The 18,476-nt window shown below is 49.3% G+C and overlaps 1 protein-coding gene across 24 annotated transcripts in view; it reads right to left on the bottom strand.

The window, feature by feature from the left end:
• ST3GAL3 (ST3 beta-galactoside alpha-2,3-sialyltransferase 3) overlaps positions 1–18,476 on the bottom strand; it is a 226,825-nt gene that overhangs the window by 7,311 nt on the left and 201,038 nt on the right. For 11 of the 24 annotated variants that reach the window (XM_024247713.3, XM_024247716.3, XM_063712765.1 and 8 more), the window contains 2 exons: positions 3,200–3,346; positions 2,822–2,968 (listed from right to left, as the gene is read on the bottom strand). In XM_024247713.3, coding sequence (XP_024103481.1) covers positions 2,822–2,968; positions 3,200–3,346 — 294 coding nt within the window. The other 13 variants (XM_024247714.3, XM_024247703.3, XM_024247700.3 and 10 more) reach the window with 6 other exon arrangements.

Here is an 18,476-nt window from a genome sequence, read left to right on the forward strand (position 1 = left end):
TTGGGCAACATAGCAAGATCTCATCTCTACAAAAAATAAAAAAAATTAGCCAGGTGTGATGGCACACACCTGCAGTCTGCTACTAGGGAGGCTGAGGTGGGAGGATCACTTGAGCCTAGGGGTTTATGGCTGCAGCGAGCTATGATCACACCACTGCACTCCAGCTTGGGCAACAGAGTGAAACCCTATCTCAAAAAGAAAAGAGAGAGACTCAGGAGAGCTGCCTTGCCTCTTCCATCATGTGAGGAAAGCAAGAAGACAGCTGTCTATGAACCACCTCTCTGGTGGGTCCTGACCAGATACTGAATCTTCCCGCATCTTGATCTTGCACTCCCCAGCCTCCAGGACTGTGGGAAATGAATTTCTGTTGTTTAAAAGCCACCCAGACTATGGTATTCTGTTATAGCAGTCTGAAGGGGCTAAGAACCAAAAAAGACTAATACAATACAGATGGTACCTGAAGTCATGGACAGGGATGTAAATCTCCCAGAGAACATGCAGAGTGAGAAGAGAAGGCTGTCTGAGATGGAGCCTTGGCTAGTGCCTTTTTTTTTTTTTTTTTTTTTTTTGAGACAGGGACTTACTGTCACCCAGGCTGGAGTGCAGTGGCACAATCGTGGCTCATTGCAGCCTTGACTTCCTGGGCTCAAGTGATCCTCCCACCTCAGTCTCCCAAGTAGCAGGGACTACATGCGCATACTAGCGCTCCCACACAACTCTTCCTATTTTTCTTTTCTTTTTTTTGAGACGGAGTCTTGCTCTGTCGCCCAGGCTAGAGTGCAGTGGCGTGATCTCGGCTCATTGCAAGCTCCACCTCCCGGGTTCACGCCATTCTCCTGCCTTAGCTGGGACTACCCACGCCTGCCACCATGCCCGGCTAATTTTTTGTATTTTTTAGTAGAGACAGGGTTTCACCGTGTTAGCCAGGATGGTCTCGATCTTCTGACCTTGTGATCCGCCCACCTCGGCCTCCCAAAGTGCTGGGATTACAGGCATGAGCCACCGTGCCTGGCCTTTTTTTTTTTTTTTTTCTTTTTTGAGACAGTCTTGCTCTGTCGCCCAGGCTGGAGTGCAGTGGCATGATCTCAGCTCACTGCAACCTCCGCCTCCCAGGTTCAAGCAATTCTCCTGTCTCAGTCTCCCGAGTAGCTGGGACCACAGTTGTCCGCCACCACGTCCGGCTAATTTTTGTATTTTTAGTACAGTCGGGGCTTCACCATATTGGCCAGGCTGGTCTCAAACTCCTGACCTTAGGTGATCCACCCCCCTCGGCCTCCCAAAGTGCTGGGATTACAGGCGTGAGCCATCGTGCCCTGCCTATTTTTCTTTTTTGAGACGGAGTCTCATTTTGTTGCAGTGGTGTGATCTCAGCTCACTGCAACCTCTGCCTCCTGGGTTCAAGTGATTCTTCTGCCTCAGCCTCCTGAGTTGATGGGATCATAGATGCCCACCACCACGCCTGGCTAATTTTTGTATTTTTAGTAGAGACGGGGTTTCCCCATATTGGCCAGGCTGGTCTTGAGCTCCTGACCTCGGGTGATCCACCCACCTTGGCCTCCCAAAGTGCTGGGATTACCGGTGTGAGCCACCGCGCCCAGCCAATTTTTCCTATTTTTAGTAGAGATGGGGTTTCACCATGTTGCCCAGGCTGCTCTCAAACTCCTAGGCTCAAGCAATACCCCTGCCTTGGCCTCCCAAAGTGCTGGGATTATAGGCATGAGCCACTGTGCCCAGCCATGATGAATTTTAAGGCGTAGATCAGAATCGATGATGCTGAGAAAGAGAATGTGAGAGAATGGTGGGTGAAATAAGAGCAACATTGGAAATTACTGACTCAGAAGTTCAAAGAAGGACACAAAATGTTTCTGAGATCAGGAAAGATGACGTTGTGTCCGCTGGAATTGGCCACCTTGAGGTGGTGCCCTTGGTGTGAGCTGGGTCAGATGTGAGGAGAGCCCGACAGACCCGAGTCCCCTCTGTGGCTTCAGTTTCTTCATCGGAAGAGGGAGGAGCTTTTGGGGCATGGAAGGCTCTGGAATAGCGGAGGGGGATGATGGAGAAGGATAGGTAAGAAGAATGATAAGCAGGAATGAGGGCTGAGACGAGAGCCCCCAAACTTACAGAAACAGGAATCTGCACAGATGGGAGGTTCCCTCCAACAACCTCCCATCACCCAGATGTAGCAGCAGAGAAACTGTTGAAGCACTGGCCCAAGATTTCCAGGTTTCAGGATGGGATCAGTGGAAGGCTGGTGGTCAAAGCGGAAGTGTGGCAAGAGGGGTTCAGATTTTCCACATGGGGTATTGGCTAGGGAGGGAGAAATGCCAGAAGAGGCTGGCTGACAGGCTGGAGACCTGTAATGTACCCTACATACAGATGCTTGGGAAGCAATTCTGGGTATGAAGAGCTGCAGTGCTTAGCTGTGGGGAAGGGTGGAAGAGATATGGAGAAGTCCTGAGACCCAGAGGCAGTGTTTAGTTGTGGGTTTTTTGAGGGAAAATGGCATCCTCTGGGGGAAGGCAGGAACTGCAGTAGAGAGGATGGCTGAGCTGGTGTTAGACTAGTGTTCCTGGCTGGGGAATGCAGCGAAGGGGAGGGAGGTGCAGGACCAGGGCAGGGAGAGTCCCTTGGAAGGAAAGTTCAGGGAGAAGGCCCTGGGTTCAGTGGGAGGCTGTGGAGAGGGCACGTAGGATGCTTGGTGTCAGGACCTTCTGGGGAGTTCTGGGCAGCCAGACCACCCACTGGCTCCTCCCTTTACTACTCATTTATGCACCTCCCCCTCATCACCACCCAGGGATTGCCCCCACACCCAGCCCCGAACCTCTTTGATGGCTGCCATACGAACGGTCTCATAGTAGTGCAGGGGTGCATTGGGTGTGTTCATGTCATAGCCAAATCCTGCGACTGCCACTTCGTCACAGCCATGTAGTGCCATGGTCACTGCCACACTGCCAAGGGTAGGGATGTTCTGGAAGATGGGGGTGGAGGGGAGAGAAGGCGTGCAGAGTTCAGCTGGAGGGCTGGGACAGCTGAGACTTCAGCCAAGCTCCCTAGAGCTAGCCTCCATGCCCAAGGACTGAGCCCTCTTCCCCAGAAAGCTATTTTGCAGAAGCACTACCCCACCCACCACCCACCCTTACTTCCAAGGCACTTCTGACCCAGCTTCCCTCCTCCCTCTCCCAGGGCCCAGATATCTCACCCCCCGGCCCATGAGGCCATTGTTGAAGGGCAGGCCAATGAGGGTGAAGGCGGCCTCCTGGATGAAATATGGGTTGAGGATTCGAATCTCAGGGGGCTCCTTGGGCACTCGAGTGGCCACAGATTTCCAGAAGCCATCCGATGCACTCTGTGGACACAGCAAAAGCAGGCCTGAACGAGGCACACAGCTAGGGATGAGCCTAGGGACCCCAAGTAGGGACAGTGAGGCGGGAGCATGAGGCGTTTAATGGGGAACCCAGGGCCTGTGGTGTAGGAAGCCCATCTGTGTTTGGGGAAATGGGGTGTGTGACAGGGACAAGGGGAACGATGGTGAAGAGAGCATGTGGTGGGGCTCCAGTGTGTAACAGAGGAGGACACGAAGCGAGTCGTCGGGCAGGCACAGGATGTGGGATGCTGTGGGTGTGCTGCTGTGGCCTGAGGAGGCTCCTGGGCCAATGAGAAGACCCAGCAGTGCAGCTGCCCTGCCTCCCTATTTGCAGCAGCTGAGGGGCTGGGAGGAGCCTGCCCTCTCTCCTGTCTGCCCTCCTGTGCTCCCACTTCCCTTGCTGCTGTCTCTCCTGGCTCTCTCCATCGACTGTTCTAGAGTGGACCTGAAAAATGGAGACAGAGCGTGAGCAAATAGAGTATAGCAGACCAACACTGCTGTTGACTAGAGTTGGGTGACTGGGCAACAAGCTCTCCAAGCCTGTTTCTTTAACCATAAAAAGGGATCATTCTTACCTGAGGATCTCTGCACTGTACTAGAAAGGCATCACTTCTGAAACCCGACATCCTAGTGTCCATTCTGGGGCACAGCTTCCCCTCCTTCCAAGTCTCTCTCTTCCTCCCTCTCCACGACACAGAGGCCTTTAGCTCCCCAGCCCTTACTGTTCAGTGCGTCCACCCCTCCTTGTCTAGACCCTGAAGTATATTACATCAGCTACTATCATGCGAGCTCCTCCAGTACTCTGCCCCTTGTCCTTCTATTGCCCTAGTCTAGGGAAATCCCGAACTTGGGATCAACCCATACATCCTCTTTTTCTACCTTTACAACTGGGCTCCTGAGCACTGCTGGAGAAGTCACAAACCAACCCTGCAGACTGGAGGCACTGCCAAACCACGGGCTCCAACCGAACTGTTATTTGTATAGAAAACCTAAAAGAATCAGCCGGGCGCAGTGGCTCACACATGTAATCCCAGCACTTTGGGAGGCCAAGGCGGGTGGATCACCTGAGGTCAGGAGTTCAAGACCAGCCTGACCAACATGGCAAAACTCCATTTCTACTAAAAATACAAAAAATTAGCCAGGCACGGTGTCAGTTGCCTGTAATCTCAGCTACTTGGGAGGCTGAGGCAGGAGGATTGCTTGAACCCGGGAGATGGAGGTTGCAGTGAGCAGACATTGCACCACTGCACTCCAAATCCAGCCTGGGTGACAGTGAGAATCCGTCTCAAAAAAAAAAAAAAAAAAAAAGAAAGAAAACTTAGAAGAATCAACTAAACTTAGAATGGATAAAATAATTTACTGCAGCAATAGGAAACAGTCATCAGATATAACAAAAAGATTCTTATTTGCAATCGTAATAAAAAAGTCAACTGTTGAGCAATAAACGTAAGAAATATGTGAGAACTATAGGAGGAAAACTATAATCTTTTACTGATATAAAAAGATGACTTAAAAAATGGGAAAGACAAAATCATATTCCTGGATGGGAAGGCTCCAATGCCAGCTCCTCCCAGATTAATGTACAGGTTTAACATAATTCTAAGAAAAAAATCTCAGTAGGATGTTTTGAAATTTATCAAATGGATTCTAAAAACCCACCCAAAAGATTTATCAGGTAAACATAACACCCTCAAATTAAAAATTAGGTATTACAGTATATTATGGGTTTGCACTTATTACAACAATGACATATATATATGATTCAAAACCAAGATCAGTGAAACAGGGTCGCCTAGAAGCAGTTCAACACAGGTATAGGTTATGGGAACAAATGAGATTGGAATATTTTCCATTTGGGAAGAAGATCCATTTACTTTCTCTCCTCACGCCATATACAAAATAAGTAAGTGTTTAAAAAACAAAAAAAGGGAAATCTAGGCTGGGCGTGGTGGCTCATGCCTGTAATCCTAGCCCTTTGGGAGGCTGAGGCAGGTGGATTGCTTGAGCCCAGGAGTTCAAGAACAGCTTGGGCAACATGGAGAAACCCTGTCTCTATAGAAAACACAAAAATGAGCAGAGCATGGTGGCATGTGCCTGTAATCTCACACCATCGGAGGCTGAGGTAGGAGGACTGCCGGAGCCCTGGAGGCGGCAGCTGCAGTGAGTCATCATCACGCCACTGCACACTCCAGCCTGGGTGACAGAGTCAGACCCTGTCTTAAAAAAAAAAAAAAACAGAAAGGGAAAGAAAAAAATTTAGATGTCTATTTTATCACTGAATTATCTATACATTAATGCAATGGAAGAAATAAAGAAAAAGACATGTTTTGACTTCATAAACATTCTTAAGTGCTTTGGCATACCAAAAATATACGCAAAATAAGGCTGGGTGCGGTGGCTCAAGCCTGTAATTCCAGCACTTTGGGAGGCCGAGGGGCAGATCACTCCAGGTCAGGAGTTCAAGACCAGCCTGGCAAACATGGTGAAACCCCGTTTCTACCAAAAAATACAAAAAATAGCCAGGTGTGGTGGTGTACACCTGTAGTCCCAGCTACTTGGGTAGGCTGAGGTGGAAGGATCACTTGAACCTGGGGACAGAGGTCGCAGTGGGCCGAGATGGCACCACTGTACTCCAGTGTGAATGACAGAGTGAGACTCTGTTTAAAAAAAAAAATATATATATATATATATAATATATATATGCAAGATAGTATAGAGAGGGAAACAAAAAAGTGGTAAAAATTTTGTCACAAATAGTAAGAAATGCATATTTTAAAAACTCATGAAGAATCAATGAGGCCCCATAAAAATGGGTAAAGCACATAAATGAAAGGTTAATAAGCATGGAAAAATTTAACTCACTAATGACAAAGAAATGCACATTAAACTAACAAGTTATTATTTTTTTAACCACTAAAATCTGTGTATGTGTATATTTGTTTATCTATATCTTGGTGCTAGTGGTAGTCTGCTGAGGGAAAATTCTCCTGAACTGCTATAGGAGTAAATTTGGCACAGCCTTTCTAAAAAACAATCTATGTGTCAAAGGCCTCAAAGCTGTTTATATCTTATGACCTCAAAATTTTCCTTCTAAAAATAATCAAAATGAAGACCTTTGTAAAAAGCTCTTTATTACAGCATTACTTACAAAGTGAAAAAACAGAAAAAAATCCAAAAGTTTACAACAGAGGTTTCATTAAACGATACATTTATGTAAAAGAATGTCATAGTTATCAAAATGATATCTTCTAAGAATTTTGGGCCAGGTGCGGTGGCTGGCTCATGCCTGTAATCCCAGCACTTTGGCAGGCTGAGGTGAGAGGATTACTTGAGCCCAGGAATTCAATACCAGCCTGGGCAATATAGTGAGACAGTGTCTTTACAAGAAATAGAATAATTAGCGGGGCATGCGACTGTGGTCCCAGCCACTCGGGAGGCTGAGGTGGAAGAATCACTCGAGTTCAGGAATTCTAGGCTGCAGCGAGCCGTGATAGAGCCACTGCACTCTAGCCTGGGCGAAAGAGAAAGGCCCTGTCTCAAAAAAAAGGAATTTTGTCTTATGGATGTACCATAATGTATGTAACCAACACTGTTGTTGGATATCTAAATTGTTTCTAGTTTCTCCAGACCTCTTCCTTCTCCTTGTTCCCTATCCTCTACTGTCCATCCAGTCTTCCAAACCAGCAACCTGGGAACTGACTTGAGATTCTCCTACACCTTTCCAGTCCATCTTATCTTGTGCTGCTGGTCATCAAGTTCTTTTGAGTCTATCTGCTTAGAACCGTACAGATCCATCCCTTGATCCCAAACCTACTGCCACCACTTCCAGGGTGGGTCTTATCATCTTTCATCTGGACTATATCTGGACTATCCTAATGACTGGCCATTTACAGTGTCTGTCTTTTTGACTGCTGAACACCCCAAAGCCCAGTAGAGTAACTGAAACATAAAACTGAAACATAAATGGTACACAATACATAACTGTAAAATTCTATTCACTTATTCAGCGAGCACTAATGAGTGCCTACGATGGGCTGCCTCTGCCTCCCAAACCACTCCAGGCTGGAGTGCAGTGGCATGATCTCAGCTCACTGCAACCTCCATCTCCCAGGTTCAAGCAATTCTCCTGCCTCAGCCTCCTGAGTAGCTGGGATTACAGGTGCATGCCACCATGCCCAGCTAATTTTTGTATTTTTAGTAGAGATGGGGTTTCACCATGTTGGCCAGGCTGGTCTCCAACTCCTGACCTCAGGTGACCCACCCACCTCGGCCTCCCAAAGTGCTGGGATTACAGGTGTGAGCCACTACGCCCAGCCTCTCAAACCACTTTCTCTCTGCCAGAATGATTTTCCATGTACAAATCAGATCACATCACCACTGCCTAAAGAAGAGCTGAGCCTTTTAGCCAGTAACCTATCTGTCTCTCATTTCAGTCTCAGTCCATCTGAAGTCCCCACTTGCTAATTCATGCCCCACGCTTTTGCTGATGCTGCTCCTTGTCTCTAACATCCTTCCCATCTCTATCCACATGACCCATCCATTTTCTAAGACTCAGCAGCTGCTTCTCCTTCATGTCTTTCCTCACCCCCTCCACCCCAAGGCGGAACTGACATCTAACCTTTAAGAGGTGGTAAAATATGGAGTTCAGATCCTTGGTCCTAGGATTTAACTTCCGATCTGCTCACTCACCATGTGCAGATCCTGGGCAAGGAATGTACCATTTCCTTATGGATAAACCAGGGACATCATGAATATTTAGCTTACAAGCTATTGTAAGAATTAAATGAGCCAATCCAGGCTGAGTGCACACTAGCCCCATAGGGCAGGGACTCACATCTGATTCACCTCTGTAGCCCAGGGCGTGGCCCAGCACAGGCAGCAAAGAGGCATCAGTGACGGTTACTAAAGGAGACCTGACCTCCACCCAGGGCCCCCAGTGACTAGCAGCTCTTCAGCGTCTTCCGCTGCTGCTCCTTTGGTGGATTGTCTCTGTTCCAGCCACTCCCTCCTCACGGATCCCACCTCTGTGGCAACATCTCTTTCTCTGGCAAACTGTCTGTCTTCCAAAGGTCAGTTCAAAAAATGGAACTTTGTGGCAAACTTCTGTTTCAGCCCTGGGCCAGTCAGGCTGAGCAAGCCGACCCCAGTTTTTCCTGCTCCTGTCTCCAGAAGTGGGGTGTGCATAAGGGAGGTAAAGGGAGGGATGCTGGGAGACAGTAGGAAAGGGAAGGGTTAGGCATAGCTGAGGGGAGGCCCCTCTTGGGTGGGCCAGATGTGGACTGACAGGAACAGCAGGTGCCAGCCTGTGCCAAGCACAGCACAGCCCCTGTCCCTTCTCCAGGCCCAGCAGGCCCCAACAGCTTCCCACCTGGGGTTCCTGCCTGTGCCTACCCTGCACACACCTAAAGAGGAGGGAGAAAGCACGGGGGCTGCTCGGGAGGAATAGGGAGAACCCGGATCGGGCACAGCTGGGGACGTGTGTGAGGAGGCTCCAGGCTGGTTTCACGACTGTTACTTTATTATCTCTTTAATTTTCACCCACTTCACAGGTACAGGTCCCAAGATGAAATGACACGACACGTTCAAGGTCAAGCAGCCTGCAAGTGGCTGCAAGTGGATTCAAACCCAAGTGTCCTGACTCCAAAACGGCATTCTTTCCGCCACACCATTTGTATCATTGCTGCAGTTCCCGCCTCTGGAAGTCTGAGGGGTTAGGGGTCAAAGATAAAGGAGACCTCCCCTGTCTCCTCTAAGAGCACTAAGGGAGCTCTTAGCAGTCTCTCTGGTGCCCATGTCCCATTTTTCAGAGGGGACTGAGGCCCAGAATGGTGAGGGGACTTGTCAGGGAACACGCACAGCTGGCGAGAATCTGAGCAGCGTTTGACTTCACAATCTGTTTTTCTGCACATGAAATGCCCTCCCTGAAACAATCCCTCTTGGTCTGTTCCATATGCTAAAAGTCCCGGATTTAATCACCATCTCAAATGGTAGGAAATTCGCTTATTAACTCAACCCCCTTGGCGATCTGATGGGGAGGGGAAAGCTGCCACCTCTCTTCTCATCTTTACTCTTTCCTGGGAGGAGAAATGCCTGATGTGACTGCTTAGATTTGAGGATACTGAGTGTGTCACGATTACTGGTGTGAGGTGAAAATTCTCTCCCACAAAGGCAGCCCTTCCTGACTTGCTGCCTCTGCGTGGCAGTGGGTGAGCTGGGCAGGGCCTCCTCCTTGGAGCAGGCCACCTGTGCCTCTGCCCTTCGTGGCTCACTGCGCTGAGGTCTTACTGCCCTAGGTTCTTACTCAGCCAGCAGCGGCTGAGAGTCATGTTGGGACCCTGGGGAAGGAGCCCTGTTTTAGGTCACAATCCCAGGGAGCCCTGCACTGGAGAACTGGGAGCCCGACACAGCGACAGTCCAGCGCTCCTTTTATTCTTTCTCATCTGCCACTGTCCTGGTGTAGTTTCCTCAGAGATTTCAGGGAAAGGAGAAACAGTAAGACCAAGATATGGTTTGGGCATTTCCGTGTTTCCCCAGCCACAAAAACATCAAGTACCAACAAAATCTCAGCCTGTTTCCTAAAAAACAAGCTGTAACTCCTCTTCTCAGAAAAACGTACACAGGCACATACACAGAACATCTGTGTACCACTGCAGAGGCTTTGGGAGTGTGAAAAACAGAGGCTCAATCCCAGCTCCACATCTCTGTGACCCGGGGCACATTGTGTCCTCTCTTTAAGCCTCAAGTTCCTTGTGCATACAATAGGGCTGACAAGACCTACTTCCCAGATAGCTGTAAGGATTAGAGATGCCGTGCATTTTACAGCATCTGGCACGGGGTCTGGTATATAGCAAGCTCAATAAATCTTACTTATTATGATTATAGTGAGTGTCACAGAGGCCAGGAGAGTGAAGCAGAGGGTGTGGTCAGCAACGTCAGCCACCGGAGAGGCCAGAACACATCCACACATCCACACCTGCACACGTGCATACATCTATCTGAATGGGAGAGCCAGCCTTTCCCCCTGGCTCCCCGTGGGGAGGTGTGCCTGCTGCTGGAGACACTGCCAGCCCTGCTGCCAGCACACAGTCCTATTCCACAAGGCCTGTGCCTGCAAGTGTCCACATCTGGCCCAAGGCTTCTCACATCTCATATCCCCAATCCACAGGACACAACAGAGGCCTATAAAGCCAGCCAGTGCTGCTGGCCCGGCATGGTCCAGCTTCTCCTCAAGGCCAGCTGTGGGCTGCATTCCTTGTCGAATCCCTCCTCCTTCAGGAATGTCCGTGCCTCAGTCAAGTCTGGACCCAGCTCCTCTGTGTGGAGCTGCCAGACTCCTGCTGATGCAACCTGTTCTGCTCTTGTCAGAACATCCAGGAGCAATGGGGAAAACATCTGGGAAGAAAGCACTTTCCCCGCCAGGCTCCTGAGAGAATGTTTCCTGGTGTGCTCACAGGTCTGGGAATAGAGATTAACCATGGTAGGCTTTCACAGCAAGAGTAGGCAGATGTGCCCACGCCTATGCTCCCTGCTGCTACTGCCTTAGGACGGGCCACCAACTCTCCTGGGGTGACTCTAACAGCCATCAGCTCTCTCTGACTCCCTCTTGCTTTCCCTTCAGTTTATTCACATCCCTGCACAAATCTGATCTCGACATTCTCAGGCTGAAAATCTTCAGTGGCTTTCCACTGCCCACTGCAACAGCTTGTGTTGACAATTAAGAGTGCAGGTCTGATTGTGAACCCTCACACCCCCAACTACTCTAACTCTGTACCCCTAAACAAGTTGTTTACCCTTCAAAGTCTCATTATCCTCTCCTATAAAATAAGGGCAGTAATACTAGCTCTCCTTTATAGTGTTTTTGTGTTATGACAGTTTAAAGTCATGCATATAATATGTTTGGCACAAAGTCAGCTCTTGTTAGCTTCTGCTATTATTGGTCCTCAGGATAAGGTCCAGGCTCCTTGATGAGACTTTGGCTTTTAAGACCCTTCACCATCTGTCCCCTGCTCACCTAGCCTCATCTCCAGCCACTGCCACCATGTCACATGACACACATATCACATGTCTAAAATTTAATTCTAAATATCCGAAAGTTATGAGGCAAGCTATCAAGCTGTTAAATATGTTCTAGCACCGTGCGAGGCTGAGGTGGGCAGATCACTTGAACTGACGAGTTTGAGACCAGCCTGGGCAATATGGTGAAACCCCGTCTCTACAAAAAAATACAAAAATTTGCCAGTTGTGGTGGCATGCACCTGTAGTCCCCAGCTACTTGGGAGGCTGAGGTGGGAGGATGGCAGGGGCCTGGAAGGCGGAGGCTGCAGTGAGCCAAGATCGCACCACTGCACTCCAGCCTGGGTGACATGGCCAGACCTTGTTTAAAAAATAAATATATGTATATATAGATAGATATAGATATATCCTTCCTTGAAAAATGTCCTAGAAGGACAGGTTTGAATTTGGAATCCTGACCCTGGAGATCTGTTGTGCTGGACCATGGTGGTCTGGCCCACCTCCCACCCCTGGTCCCATCCCATACCATAAGAAGTCTTGTGCAAAACCCCATCTCTACAAAAAAAAAAAAAATAGAAATATTAGTCAGGTGTGGTGGTGCACACCTATAGCCCCAGCTACTAGGGAGACTGAGGTGGGAGGATTACCAGAGCCCAGGGAGGTGAGGTCAAGGCTGCAATCAGCCGAGATTGTGCCACTACACTCCAGCCTGGGCAACGGAGTAAGACCCTGTCTCAAAAAAAAAAAAAAAAAAAGAAGTATGTGCATGTGTGTAGACTCCTCCTCACTCCACACATCCAAGCTCTGCTCACAGCCTCTGCAAATACCCTTCTTGGGCTTAGGGTACGCACAGAGTGTTATATTCTGCCCTCAAGAAGATGGAAGTGGACTTGGACTTGTCACTTTTAGGGCAAAAAATTCTGAGGTCTCCATTACCTGATAGTGGTCTCTCAAGGCAGATGGACCTGGGGTGGGTACATCCCTCTTGGCTCTGCATATTCCTCTTCACTCCACGGCAAAGGCTGTGGCCAGAGGAGCACCACAGTGGGGCCCGGGGCAGATGCTTCTCTCAGGTCAAAGGGCAGTACCATGCCCATGCCACACCCTGGTTATACTGAATTATTTTTAATTCACTAAATACACCATGCTCTTTGCCAATGTTGTTCTCTATGCCCAAAACATGCAGGTTCATCTGTATCCTGAAGGCCAAGAAACAAGGTGGCAGGACCCTCCTGATCAGGTGGCATCTGTACCCTTGGGCCCAGGCCCTGTTGCTCTCGCCGACACTCTTACTCCTCATCCTGTGGTCTGGGATTCTGCCCAGTGGGCAGGCAATATTTCTTGTGCCCATTCTCACTTCTCAGAAGGTGACTGTCATTGCAAATGAGCACAGTGTGTCGCTGTTCCCTTTGCATTGTCCTACTAGTTCTTATAGCAGAATAACAGGTAGCTATGCAGAGAAGCCTTCATGATTTCCATTTTATAGATGAAGAAAATGAAACTCAAAGATGTGAATTGTGGCAGAAGAAGAGATTTGTTTTCAGTTCCTAACACTGAGGCCAGTGCTTTACCTGCCAATCCTGCCTGCACTGAAGGTTTGGGGATAGCAGCTGTGCTGGCTGGTCCAGCTGCCCACACCCTCGGCAGGACCGCTGTGCTACTGCTTTATACTCCACCATGTAGTGAGACCATAACTCACAGAAAAAAACCCCTTAGGTAATATTTGGGTTTGGCTATTATAAATAACACTACAAAATATAAAGTAACACTACAATAAAAATCTTTGTGCACAGACTTTTCCTGCCTCTGGGTGATGGCTCTCGGTACCAAGTTCCATTTCCTTTCCATAAAACTGGTCCCTATTTGTACTCCGACCAGTAGCCTTTGACACAACCATCACTGCACTCTTGGCATCATCATGCAGGATAATTTAACACATTATTTGAAAACATGGTAGGTGATACATGGCAGCCTGTTTCCTTTACATGAATTTCTCTGACTGCTAGGAAGGTTAAACATATTTCTGTTGTTTACTAGTTATCTTTCTTTCTGTGTGATCTGTTCAGTTTCCTGTCCATTATCTGCTGGGATTCTAATGGCTTTCTTGTTAACTCTCATAATAACCCTTTGCCTGCCATATGTTCTAAATATGTTTCTCAAAGTTGTGTGGCAGTCTTTTTGTGTTAAATTGAAATTCTAATATGTTATCAAATTTGATTTCTTCTAGCACTTGTGTCTTGAAAGTTCTTTCCCTCCAGGGATTTGATTTCTATCCTTACTTTAAAATTCCCTTTGGTTGTATTTTTATATTTCACTTTTTAGTCTGTTTGGAATTTATTTTGATGTGTGCTATGAGAAGAGGGTCAGAAAACTTTTTGAAAGCTATATTTGGAAAAAAGCGATGAACAAAAGGAAGAGCCGGCTTGGGGCGGTCCATGTGATGCCAACAGGCAGCTGAAAGGCAGAGCGCCAGGGACTGTTCGGTTCTCATTTCTTTATCAAGGAGAATGATCTCAGAACTGCATAAAGAAGATCAAACATGGCTAAGAGGAAAGAGATGCCCTGGAGAGGCAAGAAGAGAGCAAAAGGATGCAAGGGTCTGAACCTAAAAGAAAGACCTTCCAGGGCAATGAAAGGAGGCAGCCTAGTTGAGAGGAAAGAGCCTGACTGGGAGGCAGGAGTTTGGGGTTAGAATCCCCACTCTCCTCGAAGGTACTGCTGCACTCTGGGCCTCAGTTTCCACATCTGCTTTTTCACTTAAGTATACCAACTATGCCTCAAACACTGCTGGAGGTGATGGGCTTACAGAGATCAACAAGACAGCTGCTGCCCTCCTGAGGCTTATAAGAAGAGGAGCATCTCATACATCCATGGGTAGGGAAACAGGTAGAACACAGAGGCGTGAAATAGGATCCATAGGTCCATATAGCCAGAGTGGAGAGTACATGGTGGGTGCTAAAGAGTGGCATGGGCCGGGCACAGTGGTTCACACCTGTAATCCCAACACTTTGGGAGGCTGAGGCAGGCAGATCACCTGAGGTCAGGAGTTTGAGAGCAGCCTGGCCAACATGGCGAAACCTCATCTCTACTAAAAATACAAAAATTAGCCAGGCGTGGTGGCGGGCACCTGTAATCTCAGCTACTTGGGAGGTGGAGGCAGGAGAATCACTTGAACCTGGAGGGGGTGGCGGAGGTTTCAGCGAGCTGAGATCGTGCCACTGCACTCCCGCCTGGGTGACAGAGCAAACTCCACTTCAAACAAAACAAAACAAAACAAGTGGCAAGGAGAAGGGAAGGCTTGGAAGGGGGCCAGATCATGGAGTTCTGTGCTGTGGAATTGAAGCTTTATCCTGCAGGCCATTGGTTCTTGAGCTTGAGCCTAAGCAAATCATCCAGAGGTCTTATTAAAAGAGAACGCTGGGCCCAACCAGAGTTTCTCATTCAGAAGCTCTAAGGTGAGGCCCCCACTGAAAAATGTACATCCGACAAGTTGCCAGGTGATATTGGTGCTGCTGGTATGAGAAGGAACTTTGAGAACCACTGCATCTAGGAAATGGGGATCCAAAGCAGGGGAATGAAGCACCTGGTCACTTTAGGAGGATTCTTTAGAATACAGATGTAGAGAATGGATTGGAGAGAGACTTGACTGGAGGCAGGGAAACAGACAGAAAGCTGCTGAAATAATCCAAGCCAGACAGATTTAGAAGGGAGAATGAAAGATTTGGAGACTGAAGAGTTGAATATGGAAGGCAAAGGCAATGGTGGAATCAGGATGCTTCCCAGGTTTTGGCCATGAGTTTTAAGAACCAGGGGCTATCCCTAGAACCCAGCACTGTGCCCACTACACAGTAAATGCTCACTGGATGCTTGCTGACAAGCTGCTCCTTTAAAGGGAGGGCAGAGGTTGAGTCTGCTGGATTTAGAATCAGAAGGTCACTGCCAGGTGAGAGTGGCTTTGGAAGCCATGATGGAGAAGCTGAGAAACAGATGGCAAACAGGGAGACACTGGGACAGGCGATGACTTTTCCCAGAAACTTGAAAGAGAAAAGAAGAGAGGTAAATATAAGCTAAAGAGAGGGCTTTTATTTTTAAGGTGAAAGAGATCCAAATACATTCATAGATGTGAGAGGAGGACCCGGCAAAGAGGTGAGAAAGGAGACAAAGGAATGAAGACAGTCCTGAGAAGGTGAAGGGAAATGGTATCCAGGACAGGAGAGAACTGACCATGAATGGCAGAGGCACAGGAGAGATGGTAGAGGAGGAAGCAGGGATGAATGGGGATGCAGGTAAGTTTGTAGATGGGAAGCAGGAAGCTGAGAGTTCTTGGCTGGTGACAACCTTTATTTTCCCTGTGCAGCTGGACACGCAATTTCTTTGGAATAGGATGGAGGTACAGTGGAATTGAAGATGATGAGGGTAGAGATCTGAGATGATCAAGGACCCCAGACAGGACACAGGAATGGGAAGCAGCACTGAGATGCTACTAAGGTGACACCATGTGTTACCACCTCAGCTGTAGCTTCTCTCCCATGGGTGACATTCAGTCCCTGGTACTAGACTGGCTGGATGTGAAGGAAAGCACTGGGAAAGGGAGCTGTCAAGTGAGTGAGACTGTGCTTGAAGAATGGGACTCCACATGATGTTGGTCATTGCTTTGGATTTGCTGAATCAATGAATAAATGGGAGGTGTTATAGTGCAATGGTTAAAGTGAGACACCTTCAGTCCAAAATGCGGCTCTACTGCTTACTACTACTCATAGTACCTGCCTTGTAGGGTTGTGGAGATGGCTGGCTGAGATGATGCAAATAAACCACATTGTCCAGGGCCTGGCATGGAGAAGAGTCCAGTAAACAGTAGTTCTTACCATCCTCACAGACCACGGCAGATAGGAGCTGACTGATGGAGGATTCTAACCAGGAAGGTATGTGGTCAGATTTATTTCTTAGGAAGATCCCTGAGGCAGTGAGATCTGAGTTTTAATTAGGCTCTACCACTTAACTAGTTGTGTGACCTTACACAAATAACATATGCTCTCTGTACCCTAGTTTCTTAATCTCTAGGATGGGTATAATAACATTACCTAGCTATAGGGTCATTATGAGAACTGAATGAATTCAAGGAAAGCTGATAAACTGAAGAGCTTAATAAGTGACAGCTATGATGATAATGATAGTGATGGCAGAAGGAAGAGGAGAACAAAAGGAAGGAAAAGCAGCAAGGAAAGGAACAGGAGGAGAAAGAGTGGTGAGAAGAGGAACAGGAGGAGGAGGGGGAAGAGTGGCAGGAAGAGCAACAGGAGGAGGAGGAAGAGTGGTGGGAAGAGGAACAGGGGGAGGAGGAAGAGTAGCGGGAAGAGGAACAGGAGGAAGAGTGGCAGGAAGAGGAGCAGGAGGAGGAGGGGGAAGAGTGGCAGGAAGAGGAACAGGAGGAGGAGGAAGAGTGGTGGGAAGAGGAACAGGAGGAAGAGTGGCAGGAAGAGGAGCAGGAGGAGGAGGGGGAAGAGTGGCGGGAAGAGGAACAGGAAGAAGAGTGGCAGGAAGAGGAGCAGGAGGAGGAGGGGGAAGAGTGGCAGGAAGAGGAACAGGAGGAGGAGGAAGAGTGGCGGGAAGAGGAACAGGAGGAAGAGTGGCAGGAAGAGGAGCAGGAGGAGGAGGGGGAAGAGTGGCAGGAAGAGGAACAGGAGGAGGAGGAAGAGTGGCAGGAAGAGGAACAGGAAGAAGAGTGGCAAGACGAGGAGCAGGAGGAGGAGGGGTAAGAGTGGCGGGAAGGGGAGCAAGAGGAGGAGGAAGAGTGGCGGGAAGAGGAACAAGAGGAAGAGTGGCAGGAAAAGGAGCAGGAGGAGGAGGGGGAAGAGTGGCAGGAAGAGGAACAGGAGGAGGAGGAAGAGTGGCGGGAAGAGGAACAGGAAGAAGAGTGGCAGGAAGAGGAGCAGGAGGAGGAGGGGCAAGAGTGGCGGGAAGGGGAGCAGGAGGAGGAGGGCGGAGAGTGGTGGGAGAGGAGCAGGAGGAGGAGGGGGAAGAGTGGTGGGAAGAGGAACAGGAGGAGGCGGAAGAAAAGTGGCGGGAAGGGAAACAGGAGGATGGGGAGGAAGAGTGGCGGGAAGAGGAACAGGAGGAGGAGAAGGAAGAGTGGTAGGAAGAGGAACAGGAGGAGGGGGAGGAAGAGTGGCAGGAAGGAGAACAGGAGTAGGGGAGGAAGAGTGGCAGGAAGGAGAACAGGAGGAGGGGAGGAAGAGTGGCAGGAAGGAGAACAGGAGGAAGGGAGGAAGAGCGGCAGGAAGGAGAACAGGAGGAGGGGAGGAAGAGTGGCAGGAAGGAGAACAGGAGGAGGGGAGGAAGAGTGGCAGGAAGGAGAACAGGAGGAGGGGAGGAAGAGTGGCAGGAAGGAGAACAGGAGGAGGGGAGGAAGAGTGGCAGGAAGGAGAACAGGAGGAGGGGAGGAAGAGTGGCAGGAAGGAGAACAGGAGGAGGGGAGGAAGAGTGGCAGGAAGGAGAACAGGAGGAGGGGAGGAAGAGTGGCAGGAAGGAGAACAGGAGGAGGGGAGGAAGAGTGGCAGGAAGGAGGACAGGAGGAGGGGAGGAAGAATGGCAGGAAGAGGAACAGGAGGAGGGGAGGAAGAGTGGCAGGAAGGAGAACAGGAGGAGGGGAGGAAGAGTGGTAGGAAGGGGGGCAGGAGGAAGGGAGGAAGAGTGGCAGGAAGAGGAGCAGGAGGAGGGGAGGAAAAGTGGCAGGAAGAGGAGCAGGAGGAGAAGGGGGAGGAAAAGTGGCAGGAAGAGGAACAGAAGAAGGAGGGTGAAGAGTGGTGGGAAGAGGAACAGAAGGAGGAGGAAGAGTGGCGGGAAGGGGAACAGGAGGAGGGGGAGGAAAAGTGGCAGGAAGAGGAGCAGGAGGAGGCAGGGGAGGAAGAATGGCGGGAAGAGGAGCAGGAGGAGGCAGGGGAGGAAGAATGGCGGGAAGAGGAGCAGGAGGAGGCAGGGGAGGAAGAATGGCAGGAAGAGGAGCAGAAGGAGGGGGAAGAGTGGCGGGAAGAGGAACAGGAGGAGGGGGACGAAGAGTGGTGGGAAGGAGAACAGGAGGAGGAGAGGAAGAGTGGCAGGA

The sequence above is a fragment of the Pongo abelii genome, chromosome 1 (genome assembly GCF_028885655.2).
Source record: "Pongo abelii isolate AG06213 chromosome 1, NHGRI_mPonAbe1-v2.0_pri, whole genome shotgun sequence".
In the NCBI taxonomy this organism is placed as follows: domain Eukaryota; kingdom Metazoa; phylum Chordata; class Mammalia; order Primates; family Hominidae; genus Pongo; species Pongo abelii.